General features: G+C 35.2%; 1 protein-coding gene across 1 annotated transcript in view; it reads right to left on the bottom strand.

The window, feature by feature from the left end:
* The window catches only part of LOC148949030 (uncharacterized), a 387,072-nt gene that overhangs the window by 79,481 nt on the left and 286,971 nt on the right, over window positions 1-20,620 (bottom strand). Inside the window, exons 42-44 of the mRNA XM_089095093.1 lie at window positions 14,948-15,122; window positions 3,212-3,396; window positions 42-449 (exon numbers count right to left, since the gene is read on the bottom strand). Of these exons, the coding sequence (XP_088951219.1) occupies window positions 42-449; window positions 3,212-3,396; window positions 14,948-15,122 (768 nt within the window). The remainder of the gene's footprint in view (window positions 1-41; window positions 450-3,211; window positions 3,397-14,947; window positions 15,123-20,620) is intronic.

The following is a 20,620-nucleotide window of genomic DNA, read 5'->3' as shown; positions in this document are numbered from 1 at the left end:
ATACGTAAAGATATGCCATTGAGGGTACAATTAGAAATTACCTGGTCTTCTAAATCATTAGCCCATGCTTCGAAGTCATAGCTTTTTGAGGTTATACCCTCGGTTAATTCCTCTTGTTTAACAGCCAGCCAATCCTTAAATTCTCTGAGAACCTCATCAACAGGATACTCTTCAAGTAATATTTTCGCAAGACCAACAACTGTTTTCATCAAAAAGTCGTTTTTTTCATACATGGTTTCAAAGAGTTCCTGAATAGCAATGGAATCATCAACTAGTTTATCAATTTCTGATTCAATATCCTCTTTGAATGGTGTGAAAACTGGTTCTATTTCTTTCTCCATATATGGGAGCAAGTCATCAACGATACTTTCATATGATGATTGCACACTGTTCACAGTGAATTGAATGACATCTCCTACTTTATTGGCTATATAAGAAGTGATATGCTCCTAGAAATAATTTAGAGTAATTCCAAATTTACTGAGCACAAAATTCAATCAAAAGAAGCAGATCAGCTACCATTCAGCAGCGTTGCAACAAACATGTTATTAAAGAAATATTTTTGATTTGTAACAGGAGTTTCAAAAACGTGGGCTAAAATTTCCAGATCATAAGAAAATGAAAAATTTCTAAAAAAAAGCAAAAATAAGAGGTGGGATTTTCCATAAAAATCGAGTAGAGCATAGAATATATAGGCTTAATTTGCATCGTGGCTTTTGTGGGCACATCTTCTATAACGAGAAAACAAACTTCCCAGGTGAGAGTACACTCAATAGCACCACCTTAGCAAATAGTGATGAACCTACAGTGTACTTTGTCTTTTTCAGTCCCCCCCCCCCGAGCCCCATAAATTGGAACCGATCACCATAAAAAGTCAAAGGAGGAATCAATTTACTAGAACTTATACTTAACAATCCCTTCCTTAAGGGCTGAAATTGAACAACCCTTAAAAATCCCTGATCATGGAACCTTTCGAGGGGGATAATAATACTGTGATCTCAAGTTGTATTTATTGGTGAATAAAACTCTGAACTCTGAACAGAAAGCAAGCAAACGACTTGTCACTACTTTTTGCTGTCCCAAGCGTTCCCTCAGTCCCGTATGACACCAGATAAGAATTATTTTTAGTTGTTTTAGTTGGAACAGTCGAAAGGTCTAAAAAGTGTGCCTCCAGGGCCAAGATTGTTTATTTTCCGTGCAAACCCAATAGAAAGGCTCCTGAATATGTAAAAAACGGATTGAAAACATAGCCTTCATTTAATTTGTTAAATCAGAATCACATAAGAATTTTCAATCCATGTTATTGGAGGGCGAAAAGTGAGGTCTGTGGACCAATTGAAGGGCAAGTTTACCTATAAGGATTTATTACTTTGATGAAATCAGGGACTAATATTATAAATTACATGAAAAAAATTTGGAATATGGTAGGTACATATTTCGGAAAAGCTTTTTGATTTCTAGCAAAATTGGTTTTGAAGAGCATTGTATGTCCTAATTGCAACATGAGACTAAAGTTGCAAATTGAGCAGCCCAAGCAGCCTAGCAGAAACTTCTTTAAATACGTGTGGTTTGATCCCCCCCCCTCCAAATCCCAAAAGGGTGGGTGATATTTGCACTTTACTCAACACAAAATATATTTTGGACGTTTTTCTCTTTCTTTATTGTAACATTAAATATAGAATAAAGCTCAAGCTCCAAGGATTAACTTTCTGACACCAGAATATTTGCAATAATCAACTTAATTTCCCCAGTCTAAAATACAAATAATTATATAAATTATTTTCTTCCTTTTAAATACATTGTTTCAGTTGAATATGAAATCGAATGTCTAAAAAAAACTTTTCAATTTAAACTAGTTTCCAGGAAAGCAAAAATACCACTGATCTTTTTGATGGTTCTGAGGGGGTGACTCGTTTGTTGTAATCTTTGTTCACTTTCAATTCGGCCTTTATTGTACACTGTAATCTTTCTTCTTTATATATTTCATTACTTCATTTATAAGAATTTCTTTTCAGTTTCAATTTGAATCTCATATAAGCTGCTTTATCTTCGCTTTAAATTTTGCCTTTGTCATTAAATTTTTGCTTAACTTTTTTTTTTATAATTTAGCTTAACGAGAAAAAAGGAAAGATTTTTTAGGCGGGGGGGGGGGGGTAGACAAGACAGCATTAGCAATGAATTCTTTATTGCATGGACAAAGTGAATAAATAACTAAGCCAGATCCGCTTGCAAAAATTCATATCGGTAGACAAAAATAATTGTTCAATACTTTACTTCCTATCCTTCCTAATTTTGCACACTAATTAATACTTAATCTAACCTATTAATTGAAAAAAGTACCTGAATGGCAGTAAAGAGTCAATAAAATATCAGAAACAGAGCTGAATAGATCACAATCTTTTAAATCTTAGACATATTGTCTCCGGAAACTTAAATCCAGGGTACATTACATTTTTCCCAGTCAAAACGTTGAATTTGAAAAATTTTATGCTTATAAAAGATCTGGTTAATGTTTCCTTGGAAATGCTGAAAGGGAGGGGGACCTGTCGCTAAAATAAATCCCCCCCCTCAAAAAAATCTATTGATGTCCTACGACCAAGAGGAACTTCTTTTTAATTTCTAAGGTTAGGTATTTTCATTAAATCGATAGTATTGCATCATTTATACCAGGAGTTGAGGAATGAATCTAATTGACCTAATTTGGCAGAAATTATTTTTATTCGATAGCTGCAATCTTGACAATAGTTATGTTATATATATATATATATATATATATATATATATATATATATATATATATATATATATATATATATATATATATATATATATATATATATATATATATATATATATATATATATATATATATATATATATATATATATATATATATATATATATATATATATATATATATATATATATATATATATATATATATATATATATATATATATATATATAGCAGTGAAAAGAAACTTCAAAGAAAATATTCATATCAGTTTATGTATGCACCTGCTCGAAGAGGAACACCAGTCTCGTTGGCGATGCCTACCGTAACAACTACCGATCACTACCCCAAGGTTGTCAGAAATATCAAATATAACAGTTTCCAACCTGAAGTTTAGGACACTAATAACAAGAGTCAAAATAAATAATAAACCTCTAGAAATGCAACAATACGAGAAATACTGCAAAAATATCTCACCTTCACATCTGAATAGATTGTTGGAGTCCAGTTCAGACTTGCAGTTAGGAAATGAGAATTATTTAGAGCAACATGACCTTGTATTGGAATAGTTACACCGTCACTATCTAGAGAAACAGCACTAAGGGATATTGTTTTATCATCATTCCATTTGTAAATCAGTTCAAAAGTTTCTTCTTGAGATTCTGAAAATAATATAATAAACTGCTATAAGTAATATACTATATGGTAATATACTATTTAATTAACTTCAGAGTAAGCAACACTGCTGCAGCAGTGTGCAGTTATAATCAGTTTTCCAGGAGTTTTCCTATTGGGGGGTTAAAATCGCACATACGCAGTTTTGGGCCACTATTTTCTATTTCTCCATGGAGAGTATCGTTCAAGCCAGCCATGGAGAGAATTCACTTGTCCACCTATGGCAGGTTCAGTCAATGTAATAAATACTATCCAATACTGCTACATTAATGTTTAATATCTATTATGAATCGCTACAACCACTTTCTTTTCTTTTCTTCTTAATATTCAACCCAAGGCCAAATCTATTTGGGACTAGCATGTTTTCTTTGTGATAGTTTGAACTTGTTTAATTTAATAAAGGTAAGTTTTCTAAATTTAAAAATAGGTTTGAAAATCGGTTGCTGCTTTTCAGGGCTGTGCAAATATTTTAGTGAGGATTTTTTTTTGTCGTAAGACTTCTTAAGAAAAGGGTGGATTCTGGACGCCAATAGTGAGTTTTCTTCCTATCCTTGTTGTCCTGTACGCCTGCAAAGCGCTGAAGCAAAAGGTGGAGGACGAACGGACAGTTTTCATCTTCGAAATAAAATATCTACATCGTATAGCTGGAATCAAACAGTTCGTGGTAACGAACAGTTCGTGGTAATCACGTAATGAAATGAATGACGATGGATTATTGCTAAATTATCTGCATGCTGTGATATAATGAAAACTTTGTACAATCTGAAAATACAAGCCTTTCCCTAAATAAAACTCAACAACGGAAATCATTAGCTATTATTCCTCCAAAGTGATTTATGACTCAAATTATTCGTGATATGAGATTAAAGAAATAGTACAGTGGGGAAAAAGGACTGATTTAGGACTGGTGGCCTCTTCTTTTGCCAGTAAGTCCATTTTATCTATTGCTAAGTTAAGATGGGCAAGAAAGAAAATAAAAGAAGTCGTTCAGATATTGATTCCAGCGAGGATATTGCCACAAGTACCTCAAATACGTCAGGAAATTAAGATACTCGGAAACCAGCGACACCTCAGGTTTCGTTAATGACCCTATCAGAGGAATTTGCAAAGATGATGGACATTATGCGTGAAACTCATAGCTCAGTCAAATCAATTTAACAGCGAGTCATTGTAGTAGAAAATAGAATAAAAGTAATTGAATCAGAGTAATTCGTCCTAAGGTCTGAATTCTCGGGGATTAAGTCTTTCATAAATTCTGTAGATAATGACATTTATTTGTTGAAAAATGATAATTTTAACCTGCAGTCAGAAGCTAAATATTTTAAAGAGAAGACCCTATGTATGTCTGATAGGCTTATGGCTGCAGAATATCAGCCTAACGAAAACAATGTGGTTGTATGGAATGCAGTCTGTGAGGATGAAGATCAAGCCAAACGTATGTTTACCGAGATATGTACGGATGGACTAAATTTACCAGTGATACCCCATTTTTCAGTTGTTGGAATAAAAAAGGATAAGAAATATTTTAAGGTTAATGTAAAAGACCGTGGAAACAAGGTTGAAATCCTTAAAAATGGGAAGAAGCTTAAAGGAAGAAAGATAGCAAACCAGAGAAACATTTATTTGAGTGATGATGCCCCATTTTCTGTAAGAGAGGCAAGAAAAAAACTATATGAAAAAAATTGTGTCTTAAAGCGATGGGTAGCCTATCATTTCATGGGTATCAAACACAGTTCCATCATATCATCAGTTTGAACGTCCGGGTGGTACAAAAGTGAAGTTTACGTGTGATGAATGGATTGAGGAACTAGCACATACGCCTCCTGCCTCCACAGCTTCCAGAGGTTCTAAGAAATTAGTGTTTTATTGAATGTGTTTAGTTTACTTATTGGTTAATTATCTTTTCTTTTTCGCTTGGTTTAATCAAATAGATATGGAAAAGTTGATAGTGATGAATTTGAAATGTTTGGGTTAATGATAATTTTTATTTTGAGTAAACAATTTAAAATGTTTGTTAATGTGAAATTATTTTGAGTGGGTGGTAGCGGGCTGATCTTTTTTTGAATGGTTTTGCTTTCTGCCATGAAGCTTGCAATAATGTGCTTTTTTAAATTGTATGTCCGCTTTGCCGGAATATATTTTGTTATTTTTTTTTGTATTTATCTAGGTCTAGATATATGTTTAGTAGATAATGATTTTTTTTGCCACCGCCACCCTCTACCGTCACATACATTAACTTTTATTGATGATGGTTAGAGATATTGTTTTTCCTCCTGGGAACAGCAATGTCCTGCAACTTGAAAGTCGAAAGGTTGATCTTTCCAGCCAGTTTAATGAAAGGATAAATAGAAATTTAGATATTAATGCCACTGAGATTTTTACAAATGAACCATCGAGGTATATTTTTAGAGAAGGGGCATTACCCTTGTAATGTGATAGGGGCCAGTTTGGCCTTAACATTTTTCATTTCAATTGTCAGGGATTGAATTATGCGCATTAATTTTCTATCAGATTTAATCTATGCTAAGGCCTTTCGGGGAATCGCTTTAGCTCAAACGTGTTTAAAGTACAATAACATGCAATAGCTAAATATTCTTGGTTACGATTTGTTTGTAAGGAATCGAAAGTGTTATAAAGTTAGTGACCAAGAGGCTTACATTCAGGCTGATTATAAGGTCTCAATAATAGAAGATCTTACAGTACAGAGAGGTACAGTTTGCGAGTTTTATGTTATACATATAGCTAGAGAGACTTTGAAATTTTGCATCGTTGTAGTATATAGACCTCAACAGAACCTGCTCCAAGACTTTTTATACCTGTTTAAAGAACTATTAATGAAACTTCCGAATAACTCTATGCCATTTTTTATTATAGGGGACTTTAATATTGACCTTAAAGATCAGTCATCTGGTAGCACTGAATTTATTAATAGAAGTTTATCTAATGGGTTTCATCCTTGTATAAATATCCCTACAAGAATTACGGGAACATCAGCTAAGCTTCTGGATAACATCCTTTCTAATGTACCCTTGAGTCTTCCCAGGGTCCTTATCAACGATGTATCTGACCACTTTGGAGTTTCAGCTAGCTTTAGAACTGTCACGAAGGTGGTTAAAGGCAAAAAATCAAGGATTCCAGTGATCAGTAAAAGTGCGATGGTAAAACTTAAAAATGATATAGAAAAGGTGGATTGGTACGATGTTCTCGGCGATGTTCAGGACGCTAATTCAATGTTTGTTTTATTTTATGAAAAGTTGCAGAGTTTGATAAGTCAAGTAGTCATATTGAAACCGTTTAATAGAAAGCACTTAAATAAAAAACCTTGGATTAGTCCAGTGATTTTGAAGCAAAAAAATGTAAGAGATAAATTGTTTAGAGCTCAAATAATTAACCTGACACAAGAAAATAAGAAATTATATAAAATTTTTCGAAGTAGATTGAACACAATTTTAAGAAATGAAAAAAAGAAATATTTTGAGAAAAAGTTTAAGGAGGACGAAGGATGCCCTAAGAAAACCTGGGGACTAATAAAAGAAGCAATTTGAACAAAACAAAAGAATGTACCTGACGAAAGAGTTAGCTTTATCGGAAAGACTTTGAAATCTGATAAGGCCATATGAAAAGAATTTCTGAGTTATTTTTCAAATATTGATCTAAATATAGCTATGTAAGTTGTACCTGATAGTGGTGATACAACGTCCGAGTCCTTACTGAGGGACCCCATTGATGTGTTTCTTCACCTTAGACTTCTAACAGTTGTTGAAATTAAAAAAAATATTTATGGGTTTCGTAGTAATTCATCTGGTAGCGACCATATTACTCTAAAAACACTTAAATGTATTTTTCCTGTTATAGCTGAAGTTTTATGTGGGTTAATTAATGAGTGTTTTCGTCAAGGAAAATTCCCAGACTGTTTTAAAGTTGCCCGTATAACCCCAATTCATAAGGGTGGTATTCAAAATGACCCAGGAATCTATAGACAGATATCTGTTTTACCCATTATTTCCCGTGTTTTAGAGAAGTGTTTTAGTATTAGAATGATGAGTTTTTTGGAGGATCATAAGTTACTGGTAGAGACACAATTTGGGTTCCGTAGAAAAAAGACAACGGAACAGGCGATGATTTATTTGACAACTATTATTAATGATGTATTAGATAAAGGTTTCAAAATAGGTGCTATATTTTTAGATCTGATGAAAGCTTTCGACACTGTGGATCATGAACTTCTACTTAAGAAGTGTGAGGTGTATGGTTTGATGGGTAAATCATTAAATTTTTTAAGAAGTTTTTTAAGTAATCGTTATCAGTATGTCCAACTAAATGATTCTTATTCCGAAAAAAAGCGTATTGAAATAGGTGTTCCGCAAGGATCAGTTCTCGGTCCTGTATTATTCTTGATATTTATTAATGATTTGTCAAATTGTCTAAATAATTTTTTCTATAGAATAAATGAAATAACGGTAAACCCGACTAATGAAACAGTTTTACTTTTTGCTGATGACAAAACAGCCATTAGCACAGCTAAGACAGCGGAGCTGCTGCAGATTTCCATGAAGGAATCAGTTAATAGAATTACAGCATGGCTGGGGGTAAATAAATTAAGGATTAACATGGCTAAGTCTTACTTCATGATTTTTTCGCGGTCATCAAACTTTTACCCATGGATCAAGGAATTAGATATGCGTAATTGCGTTATAAAACGGACTACATCTTTTAAATACCTTTGGATTGTAATAGATGATACTCAATCTTTTAAGGAACATGTTACTTTAACTAGCAAAATTTTGGCAAGAAATCTCGTTATAATGAAGAAAATCCAACATTGTTTTCCTAAGTCTGTCCTTTGCCATCTTTATTTTTCTTTAATACACCCGTATATACTTTATTGTTCAAGTATTCGGCTCTCTACTTTTTCTTCTACCTTAAAACCAATAAGAGTTCTACAAAATCATGCAGTAAGAATTTTAGCCGGTATATCTCTACGTATGTCTGTTCGAGAAATTTACTTAACTTTAAAAATTTTGCCGGCTGCAGGCCTTCGTGAATTCTATGTATTGTGGTTTATTTTTGGACTGCAGCAGGATGTTCAGCCTCGTTGTTTTGGTGATTTATTGTCCATAAGGTCTACTGTTCATTATCATGATACAAGGGGTAGCGCGGACTTCTGTGTACCTAGAGGTATATCTTCCCGTTCATGTTTTTCTGTTCTTTATAGAGGTACGCGGAAATGGAATAGTTTGAATAGTGATATTAAGACTATTGGTGACCCCAATATTTTTAGAAAAATCATTAAGGAACTGCTTTTTGCTGAATATGAGTTTTGACTGATTATTGTGATTATTGTGGGGGTTTTGTTGATATGATGTTCCCAGAGGAAGTATAATATATGATATTATTTTGTATTTATTGTTTAGTGTGATGGTATTAGTGGTGTCGGTGGCCAAGTGTTCTTTGTTTTAAGGATTTTGTTTTACTACCTCCCACACGGACAAGCTTTGCTTTTTAGGGGAGGCAGCAATAATTTTTTGTTGATATGTTTTTTTCAATAAATCCTTCTTCTTCTTCTTTTTAAGTGACCAAAAAAATGGAGGGCAACTAGGCCCCCTTCCACGCTCATTTTTTTCCCAAGGTCACTCGATCAAAATTTTGAGATAGTCATTTTGGTCAGCATGGTCGAAAATATGATAACTATGTCTTTTAGGATGACTTAATCCGCCGAAGTCCCCGGGGGGAGGGCTAAAAGTTATGAACTTTACATTAAAACTTAAAACGAACAGAAATTATTCCGTATATGTAAGGGGCTGTCCCCTCCTCAACGCTTCGCTTTTTACGCTAAAGTTTGACTCTGTCTCACAACTTTGTTTTTTTAAACAATAAAAAACTTTAGCGTAAAGAGCGAAGCGTTGAGGGGTAAGCCCCTTTCATATACGGAATAATTTCTGTTCGTTTTAAGTTTTAATGTCGCTCCTTACTTTCAGTTTAAAAAACTTGTTTTTTTTATTTAATAGCATATCAAGACAGATTCTCAAACAAAGACCTTCGAAAAGAAATAAAACGAAATACTGCAGTTCTCTAGAAATAGCGACAACAGCAACTGAGGTGGCTGAGTCACATACATCGAATGGAGAAATCGTACGTGCCAAAATTTGTCCTTGAGAGAAAGATCCACAATCGACACACTCCTAAAACACAATGATAACTTTGGAAGTGACCTCTTATGCCTTCTTAAACAAGTGAACGACCAGAAATCATATAGGAAGCTGGCTCCTGAACGTGCTCAGGAAATAGCCATACGCAAAAGGACGTCCTTAACAGAAGACAGAAAGTCAATTATGAGGCTTGATAATGAGACTCGTCCATACAAGCTGTATGTGATCAAGGGTGTCATCACTAATCTGTCACACCCTGTTGCATGGGTAGATAGAAGATTTACCAGAAGGTAAATTGCGAAGAAAAGCATGTTGATCCAGATTTAATACGTTTACCCGTATTATGCGAAAAAATATTTTTCTAATTTAGTTAGTTACAGGAGTAAATTGTAGCGTGATCACCACTAATCTATGTCAAAAGATGTCTAAGGGGGATAGAAAGATAAGTCACATACAGGATATTTAGCAAGTCTTTTGAGGTTTGATATGCCTTATGGACATCACTCATTCTCTTGCTTATGGTATTTGCCTCCAGCTTCTTTTAAAAAAAAGACTATGGGCATAGAAAGCTGAATTGGAGTCAGCGAAGATTTCTAATTTCCAGACGTGTGTGTTGTGTTTTAGTAACATTTCCAGTACTAGATTCATGGCGCGGAGTTATGTTGGTCCAATTACTGAATGCTTTCAGTAATTGGACCAACAGAGCTATTTTCTGTTTATTCAATTGTAATTAAATTACTGTTTTTCACAAACCATATATTTCTATTATAGATCAATTGCTTGAGGTGTTTCCTTAAGATGATGATATAATAATGAGATGAGAGGAGCGGAAGCCATTTCAGTTGAAAAGATTTCTAAGCTTGTATCTTGAATTGCAATATTTTGAAGCCCATGTTGAGGCCAATAGCCTGTGCTTTTACATAGACCTGTTCTATTCATAATAAGTGAGCTTCATTGTATCAAGGTACTCCTTTGATGTCTGTTTCTTTCTAATTCTAATATTCTGAAATAGCACGAAAAAAGGCAGAACTTCCTTTTAGTTGCCATGAGAATAATCAGGAACTGAATTGCAAGAAGTAAAAGAATAATACTTTTCCTGGAAAATATTGCTCAAACATTCATTGTCTCGATATTTCTCAGAGCTAGGTGGCTTAGGGGGTATATTCTTGGCCCCCTCCCTACCTACTTATTTATCTGAAGGGCCGCTTACTGAAATTTATAACATTCGGGGGCTAAAAACAAACTCTTTGAGGCTTTGGTAAAAATTTCTCAAATTTGATGATTTTTTTTTTTTACAATTTTGAAGACGATTCTTATATAATTAAATAAAAAAAAACAAGTTTTTTGAACTGAAAGTAAGGACCGACATTAAAACTTAAAACGAACATAAATTTTTCCGTATAGGAAAGGGGCTGTCCCCTCGTCAACGACTCGCTCTTTACGCTAAAGTTTTTTATTGTTTTAAAAAATAAAGTTGAGACAGAGTCAAACTTTAGCGTAAAGAGCGAGGCGTTAAGGAGGGGACAGCCCCTTTCATATACGGAATAATTTCTGTTCGTTTTAAGTTTTAATGTCGCTCCTTACTTTCAGTTTAAAAAACTTGTGTTTTTTTTATTTAATTTCTGATCGTTTTTTAGTTAATGCAGCTTTTATTTGCATAAAACTTTTACTTTTCTTTTGCTAAATGGATGTCCTCACAAATTAACTTACGTAACTAACTTCTATATTCGTATATTTTTCTTCTGGCAAAAAATACAAAGTTGCAGATTTTTGCAGATATGAGCTTGAAACCTATGTTATAGGGTTTTCTGATACGCTGAATCTGACGGTGTGATTTTCATTCAAATTCTTTCACTTGTAGGGGATTTTCCCCCCCTCTTTAAAAAATCGAGTAAATTTCCTCAGGCTCGTAGCCTTTGATGATTAATACTAAACTTAATAAGATTTATATATTTAGAATCAGTATTATAAACACTTTCTTTTGATTCATTTATTGACATCAAAATTCTGTTTTTAAAAGTTTCGATTACTATTGAGCCGTATCGCTTGTTTTTTTTATTGTTTTTTTTTTATTACGTATATGTTATTACGTATATGAGGGGGTTCTCCCCTTAGTCAATACCACGCTCTTTGCGTTAAAAGTTAAAAAAAATTTTGATTCACAAACCCCTGAATCACAAAGGCCGTTTAATTAGAATAGATAGCTCTTTTGAAAGCACTAAAAAAAAACTGTAGCGTAAAGAGCGAGGTATTGACTTGGGGGAGAACCCCCTCATATACGTTATAATTTTTGTTCGTTTTAAGTTCTAATATTCCTTCTTACATTTCAGTTGAAAAAACTTGTTTTTTTTTTATTTAATTTCTGATCGTTTTTTAAATAATGCTTGGAAATCCGGCGCCCCCTTCATAGAAATGTCCCTTCCCCCAAAGAAACATCCTCCACGGAAATATTCTAAAGAGTAACCCCTCCTCTAGCCCCCCCCCCCTCCAGAAAAAATCCTTCCTGAAAATGGTTGTATACTTCCCAATAACCAATAAATAATGCTGGCAAGTCCGGCGCCCCCTTCATGGCAATTTCCCTTCCCCCATTAAAAATTCTCCTTCCTCTCGAGGAACTATTCAGGGGTAGATTAAGTCATCCTAACAGACATATTTATCATATTTTCGATCATGCTGAGCAAAATGGCTATCTCAAAATTTTTATCGGGTGACTTCTGGAAAAAATGAGCGTAGGAGGCAGCCTAGCTGCCCTCCATTTTTTTGGTCAGTTAAAGAGGCCACTAGAACTTTAATTTCCTTTAAAATGAGCCCTCTCACGATATTCTATGACCACTGGGTCGATACGATCACCCCTGGGGAAAAAAACAAAAAAACAAACAAACAAACAAATAAACACGCATCCGTGATCTTTCTTCTGCCAAAAAATGTAAAATTCCACATTTTTGTAGATAGGAGCCTGAAACCTCTACAGTAGGGTTCTCTGATACGCTGAATATGATGGTGTGATTTTCATTAAGGTTTTTTAACTTTTAGGGGGTCTTTCCCCCTTTTTTTGAAAATTAGGCAAATTTATAACTTTTGATGGGTAGCACTAAACTTGATGAAAGTTATATATTTGAAATCAGCATTGAAATCTTATTCTTTTGATATATCTATTGGTATCAAAAACCCGTTTTCTAGAGTTTCGGTTACCATTGTGCCGGGTCGCTCCTTACTTACAGTTCGTTACCACGAACTGTTTGATAAGCGGACTGTGAGGAAAATACAAGAAAGCAGCTAGCCCCCCTCTCCCTGACATCCTCTTTTCCCAAAACAAATTCAATTGAAATTGAGATATAGCTATTTTGTAAGCAATAGTCCAAAAATCATATAGTAATGTCTTTAGAGTGGACACAATCCCCCAGAGCCAATGTGGAAGAGTTTTAAGCTATGTCCCAGGACATATAAGGTTTTTATGGAACGGGTGGCCACATAAGACTTGGATCGGAGAGAACTCATTTGATTGGGAGTTGGAAGTTTTAGTGCCCTTTTCAACAGTCAAAAATTAATGGAGGGCAATCAGCCCCCACCCCAAGCCTATCATTCCTCAAAACATATCTGATCAAAACTTTTTATAAGATATATTTTGTAAACCTTGTTGAAAAGTCCAGTAATTATGTCCAGTAATTATACAGTATAGGAAATATTATAGGAATATCAATATTTCTAAATTTAGTGTGATATTGAGTTTCGGAATCGTTTCTGCAAGATGCATGAATTAGGTACAAATGATTAGGTGAGATCGTTTGTAAAATTTGTCGTAGAGGCTGGCCATCTGCTCTGCTCTGATTTTGAGAAAATTAGTTTCATTCTAACCTCGCCTCTGTTTTTACTTGTATATGTTACTGGGGTTGAATTCATGCTGGACTTGTCCTCCTACCAAGAGAAGTAAGAAGAGGGGTAGCGGCACAGCGGTTAGCGAATAATTCTTTTATCCCAGAAGTAGTAAGAAGCCTGTTGAAAAACAGGAAAATTTGCTTTAAGTACTATATTCGCATACGCGGCATCTTTTTTTTCTATTTCTCCTCAGCTAGCAGGGCACTGGAAAATCATAGAGAGCTGTTTAATGGCTCGTTTTAAAAAAAATTGCTACATCTAGTGCCTTTTGTAATTGAAAATTAAATAGTTCTAAATAGAATCAATTTTCACAAAAAAACTGCATTTTCATGTGCAAGCTTGATGAATGACGTCAATTTTCTTGGGTGTTTTTCCCCTTTCTCGAAAATCAGGCAAAGTTTCTCGGGCTCCTAGCTACTGATGGGTAACACTAAACTTAAAAATTTTTATATATTTGGAATCTGCATAAAAAGCAATTTTTTTTCTTCATCCATTGTTATCAAAATTCCATTTTTAGAGTTTCGGTTACTATTGAGCCAAATAACTTCTTACTAGTCACTTAGAGTGGGGGGGGGGGTCATTCCAAGCTGCAAATTGTGGGTCACTTAGCTAAATTACGAGGTATGGTTTGCGGGACTTTTGACTATTGTGTGCTTTGTGTTGATAGGAGATACAAAAAAGTTTATTTATGTATATGTTACCATGAATGCCCGAAATCTGGTTAACGTCGACAAAATTTACCATCATAAAGTTGTTGATGCATTTACAGCGATTTTTTGAAGAACTTTTGGGTCAATTATAATTTCCTGGGCTTTTATTTCATAACTAGATAGCTGTTTTCTTCAATCATTTGAAGTGTGGAGTTAAAATGTAGCATTTTCATTTTTCGTCTCTAGTGCCAGGGAGGATCAAAACAAAATACTGGCTAATTAAAAGGAGAGATGGGAAACTGGGGAAGAAATCGTTAAAATCTTAAGTATTCAGAAAAGGGTGGAACAGGACAAAGCACAAACACTTTCAAATTACACGAAAATAAGGGAAGTAAAAGAAGACGTTTTTAAAATTAAAAGTTTTCAGAGAAGGGCCATGGATTCAATGGCTCGATTGTTCAAATATTTGGAACCAAATTAGATTCCGGAGATACTTTGTGGGATACATTAAGAAAAGCCTCAGCTAACTGACTTTAGCACAAGAAGAAATCACAGCAAGTAATACTCATCGTGTTACCTGTTCCCTTTCTGGACTATATACATGCATAGGAATTAATATTTGAGTAAAATCAAAAATATTGCCCGTAAATGCGGCCAAAAATGGCCCTTTTTCTGTTTTCTGTTCTGTCGTTTACTGATTAGCTTTTAAAGAAATTACTTTCATGTTTTCTGTGTCTTGTTTTCTTAACTGCTGTCTCACCTTTTCCATCAAGGACTGAGTAAGTTGTGAAACCGTGATTTCTTCGTTAAAATAGGTGGTAATTTTTTGCCCAAAAATTGAAAAAACGCACTTTGTGACTTACCTGTTCCGTTCTGTACTGAATACATTCTAAAGAATTGATCAGGAAGACTCATATATTCAATAGATTTGGCATTCACAGTCTTGTCATTAAGAAATGACTTCAAATCAGCATAGAATTTTCCACTTTCCTTTTTGAGCATTGCTTCTGAGATAAAGTTTCCTTCTGGAAGCTCTGCCTGAAAAAAGAAAAAATCAAATCAAAATTGCTTGATTGGAATCCAAACCAACAATCTTCATTTTTGATGACTGATAATAATAAGGTGGTATAGAAAAAAAATGTAAAGGTATACAAAAGCTATGTAACGCTACATAAAATATATAAATATAATATATAAAATATATAATACTTAAGCATAAGCTGCGTTTTGCTGAGTGAAACGATAGAATTAACAAATGAAGGGAAGTTTTTATTTATTTTTTTTTTTTTTGGGGGGGGGGGGGTAAAGTATTTGGAAAGTTTGAAGTCAGAAAACAATTCTTTCTATGTATAGGGCCGCCAAAAAATGACTGAAGAATAGCGAGGTATCTGGAAATTTTGTTAACTAAAAAAAAAAAAAAAAAAAAAAATCCCAGTATAAAGTAAATATAATGTTTCGTTTAAGTGTTTTTTCCAAGTGTTAAGTGTTCTTTTTTTCAATGACCGTTTTTCAACGCTATAGAGTTGCCAATAGTAAAGGCCATATGGCTACAATGTTTTATTATTTATCTATTTATTATTATTTTTTCCCCAGAGGCACTTCATATGGAAGGGGTCGTCGTAAAAACTTCAAAGGGGGCACATTCGATTGGAAATCGAACGTTCTAGTGCCTTTTTTAAGGGTCAAAAGTGATTGGAATGCAACGAACACCCCTTCCATGCCCATCATTTCCCCACACACATCCAATCAAAATTTTGAGATAGCCATTTTGTTCTACGTAGTTGATTTCGAGATGGAAATTATGTTTTTGAAGAAGAGACTCCCCCACAGCCCTCAAGGCAAGGGTTATAAGTTATGCCCTGGGGGCATAGGTCTTCAGGGCAAGGGTTATAAGTTATATGGAGCATATATGGTTCTTATGGGAGGAATGCTCGTATAAACTTCAGAGAGGGCTCATTTGATTGGAAACTGAAAGTTCTAGTTCACTTTTTAAGCGTCAAAAGATATTGAAGGGTAACCCCCCCCCCCCACACCCTTTTCCCCAAATGCATCCGATGAAAATTTTGAGATAGCTATTTGGTTAAAAATCGTTCAAAGATCATGTAACAAAAACTCCTGTGTCGACACAACTCCCCAGGGCCTGGGGGCAGGCGTTGTAAGTTATGCCCTGGGGGCACATATTGTATTTACGATAGGGATACTCGTATAAACTTCAAAAGGGACTAATGTCGGTGGAAATTGAAAGTTCTAGTTCACTTTTTAAGAGTCAAAAGAGATAGAAAGGCAGCTAGCGCCCCCCCATCCGTGCCCTTTTTTTCTCAAACCCATCTGATAAGAACTTTTTTTCAGTCGCTTCCTGGCATTTGACCTGTTAACACCTATGCTGGGTTAAATTTTTGAAACCCGTTTTTGGAAGTATTTATAATCCAAGTTTCAGTCATTGACCAGTTTCGAGCTATATTAACTAAATTTATTGTTTCGCTATTATGTCAAGGCCCATGAAATACACATGCCCTGAGTGCAGACTTCGTGCCGCCAGTGGAACAGTGCAGTGCAGTCGGTGTCAGCAGTGGTTTCATCCAAAATGTGCAGGCATTCCTATTGAGGAGAGAATACAATGTGATGAGTGGTTTTGTTTAAACTACCATTCCCCCCGTTCTTTAAATGAGGACCCCGCATCACCTTTAACACCACTTTCTCTACCCCCTGTTCTCTAAACCACGCTTTACGCCCAAGTCTGCCACAAAAACAACAACCCCAAAATCAATTTCAAAAAATAAAGCTTCCCAAGTCCTTCCTTGTGTTGACTGTGTTAAACACATCAAACAGCAGGATGATCTCCGAGCTAAATACAATTCCCAGTTAGAGAAGAATTCAGAGCATGAAATAGCCATTGAAGATTTGAAAAAACAAGTTGAAATTTTTCTCAATGACCAAAAAATTGGTAACGATATACTCCAGGAACGTGATCTTGAAATTAAAAAATTAAGTGAAAATATCAACTCCCATAATTCACAACGTCTCCTTATGGAAGATGAACTCTGCAGTCTATAGAACAATCAGGTGACCCTTAAATTGAAAATCACCAAATTACAAGAGGATTTAAAAAACAACGAAGCAATTATTATTACCCTAGGGAATCAATTATCTGAGTTCAGCAAATCCAGCATTAATTCTAGATTATCCCCTGAGAACTTACAAATACTTACGTGTAGTATGACTACTGATGACGCCCTTGAGTTCGTTAATAGTCCAGTGACTTCCGGCTTTTCACATAAATTATCTGGTGATAATGAACTAAACAAAAAGGTTATGGAGAAGTCATTACCAGAAGATGACATTTTTATTATCTTTGAAAAAATTACGAAAGTGAAGGATAAAAGTGAAATAAACACAATAATAAGCAGAAAGGAAAATGTAATCTGCAAGCATTTTGATAGTGGTTTCTGCAAGTTCCGCAAACAATGCAAGTTTCTGCATATTTGTAGTCAGTTTATTTTAGGAGTTTGTGTGTCTTATAAGTGTATTTTTGACCATGTTAATCTTTGTTATGTTTTACCTTGTTTTTATAAGTCGTGCAATTTTGCTCTTGAGTCCTCAGGTTCGGACCGCTGTTTTAAAACCCAACGCTTTTTAGAGCGACGCCGAAATTATTCACGACCCTCCCCCCTCCTCTTGTTGGAGTTCCATTCGACTTTCAGTTTTATCCCCCTGCATACCTGATACAGCGCAGTATACCACAGGAATCCATCCCTCGAAACAATCCTCCACCCCAAGTACTTACGCGTGCCCAGTCAGTCCAACCCCCAAAATCACCGCTCAATTCAGACCATCCCCAAACCCTCCTCACTCATATTCCTCCCAAAAATACACTTCCTTTCGACTCCTTTCGTCTCCGTGCGTCCAAAAAGTTACCAGCCGGTTCTGGACTCCACCCGTTATTTGCCGAAACAAACCCAACCCCTCCCCTCTCAGAGACCCCCCACCATACTTCCCTCCCTCAGCTTCATCTTGCTCCCCGACCCCCCATTTAAAGAACACTCCCAACTTGACTTAGTCCCAGACCACCAGGAAACCTTTCTCCCATCCCTTGCACTTTATCCCCCCAGGCTACCCAACCAATATGACTCTGGTTGAAGAGTAAGCAGGCAGAATGATCCTCTTTTAACACCTCCATGCAGAGTTTCTAAAACTTCAAATAGTTACTGCTGTTTACAGTCTCTGATAGTACCTGCTCAATTAAATGCAATCGTATTTGAAAAAGATGGATTTGATCCCCCTGTCCCTTATTCTCACTATACAACTTTAGCCTCCGTCAAGAATTCCACTAGAACCCTCGACACTATCTGTGATATAAAAAAATTAAAGCGTATAAACAATGCCTTCACAAGTCGTTTTCGATTACCCAAACATTTTTTGAGCAACGCTGTAAGCCTTAACTTTGAAAAAATTAATGAATTATACACCCATTATAAAATATATATATTAGATTTAATCGCTATTAATGAAGTTAAAGCTCAAAAATTGCACATGTTAAAGATTACCAATTTTTCTCAATTTATTAAACTCAGACCAGAAAACCACCCTCTGGGTAAGAAAGGTGGCGGAATTCTGTTCTTTATCCGTAATGATTAATATCCAAGTGAAATCCCAATTCCGTGTCTTAATCCCTTTGATGAAGTTATGTGGGTATGTGTTCGACCCAAAGTCTTGCCGCGTCCTTTTAATTTAATTGTCCTTTGTTGTTTTTATTACTCCCCTAATCAGAGATCCGTGGCAAAATAAATTTTATCGAAAAATTACATGCAAGTGCTGACTTTGTACAATCCAAATACCCAAATGCAGGAATTTTCCTGATGGGTGACACAAACAATATAAGACTTGATTGTACATTTAACGCTTTTAATTTAAAACAGGTCGTTTAATGTCCCTACTACAAAAGGCAATACTACTCTTGATTTAATTTGCACTAATCTTTTGAAGTTTTACAAACCCGTCTCCACTCTGCCCCCTCTAGGGGGTAGTTACCCCTTTAGCTTTTTCCTATCTCCGCTGGCTAAAGTTAAACAGTCGTTTTTTATAACTGAACCGCTTATAGACCTCTCACTGACTCAGGACTTTTCAATTTTGGCTCCTGGATTACTACTGAAAATTGCTCACTGTGTATCAAACAAATGACGATGACTACATGGCTTTGTCCCTCCAAAATCTATTGAGGAGTAATTATGAATTCCACTTCCCTGAGAAAAAATTTAAAAAGTGTTCTACAGATAAGCCTTACGTTACTGAGTCTTTTAAAAAACTTATAAGAAAAAAAAATCATTTTTTTCAAAGCAGGTCGCATTACTGAGGCTAATAGTCTAAGGAAGTTCCTAAAGAAAAAATTAAGAAAAGCAGCTTCTAATTACTATAATAATAAGGTCAAAGATATATATTCCAACAAGCCCAAGCAATGGTACAGAAAAATTAAAGAAATATGCGGAAAAAGTCCTTCCGAAATTGATTTTCATCTCCCTGAACCCCCTAATAAGACTGCCAACGATCTGAACTTGTACCTTGCTTCCATCGTGCAAAGTCTCCCCCCTTTCACTGGCTCAAGTCAAACTATGCCTCCCAGTACTTCCTTCCCCTTTATTTCTCCCTCTGATGTTATAAATAAAATTCTTAAGCTTAGAAAATCAAGTATTTGTCCCTTGTACATCCCAGTTGACTTAATTAAACCCATTTCGGACAAAATTGCTGAGCCTTTATCAAATATTTTCAACCACATCACAAAATTTGGTAAATTCCCAAGTTGCTGGAAACAAGGTTTTATAACACGTGTCCCTAAAAAATGCGCCAGTCTGACTTTCGCCCCATTACGCTCACTTCTGTTTTTTCCAAACTTTACGAAGGTTTCCTCTGTGACTGGCTTAAGGATAAAATTTGTCCGCGTATTGACACCCGGCAGTTTGGTAACTTAAAGAAAACTTCCACCACCCATTACCTTGTGCACTTAATGCATACCATCGTAAGTAACCTTGATAAACCAAATGTCTGGCTGAACCTTGTCGTAGTTGATTTCCAAAAAGCTTTTGACCTGGTTGACCGCACCACCCTAGTTCGTTCACTCCTGGTTAACTTTAAACTTGATCCTCTGTAAGTAAATATTGTTATATCGTTTCTTTCAAATAGATCACAAGTTGTTAAATACAAAAATATTTTCTCTACCCCCTCCCTATATATTCTGGAATTCCTTAAGGAACCTTATTGGGACCACTTTTATTTCTAGTCATGGTTAATGATATTGGTAAGGATTTCCCCCAAAGGTGGAAATACGTGGATGACTTGACGATCCTCGAAGTATGTCACAGGAATTTTAAAAGTGACCCCCTTGAAATTCTATCCCACATTTCGGATGAAGCTAAGAACCTAAATATGAAAGTAAATTCCACTAAATCAAATATAATTACGATAAATTTCTTGAAATATTCCCGCCTTCCTTGACTCTATACCCCCAGATATTTCTGTTTCTTCCTTTAAATTACTTGGGGTTA

Source organism: Artemia sp. Qi Xiang Cuo, chromosome 9 (genome assembly GCF_049724085.1).
Source record: "Artemia sp. Qi Xiang Cuo chromosome 9, ASM4972408v1, whole genome shotgun sequence".
Lineage (NCBI taxonomy): Eukaryota > Metazoa > Arthropoda > Branchiopoda > Anostraca > Artemiidae > Artemia > Artemia sp. Qi Xiang Cuo.
The sequence above is the reverse complement of the archived record's forward strand: the minus strand, read 5'-3'. Positions and strand labels throughout refer to the sequence as shown.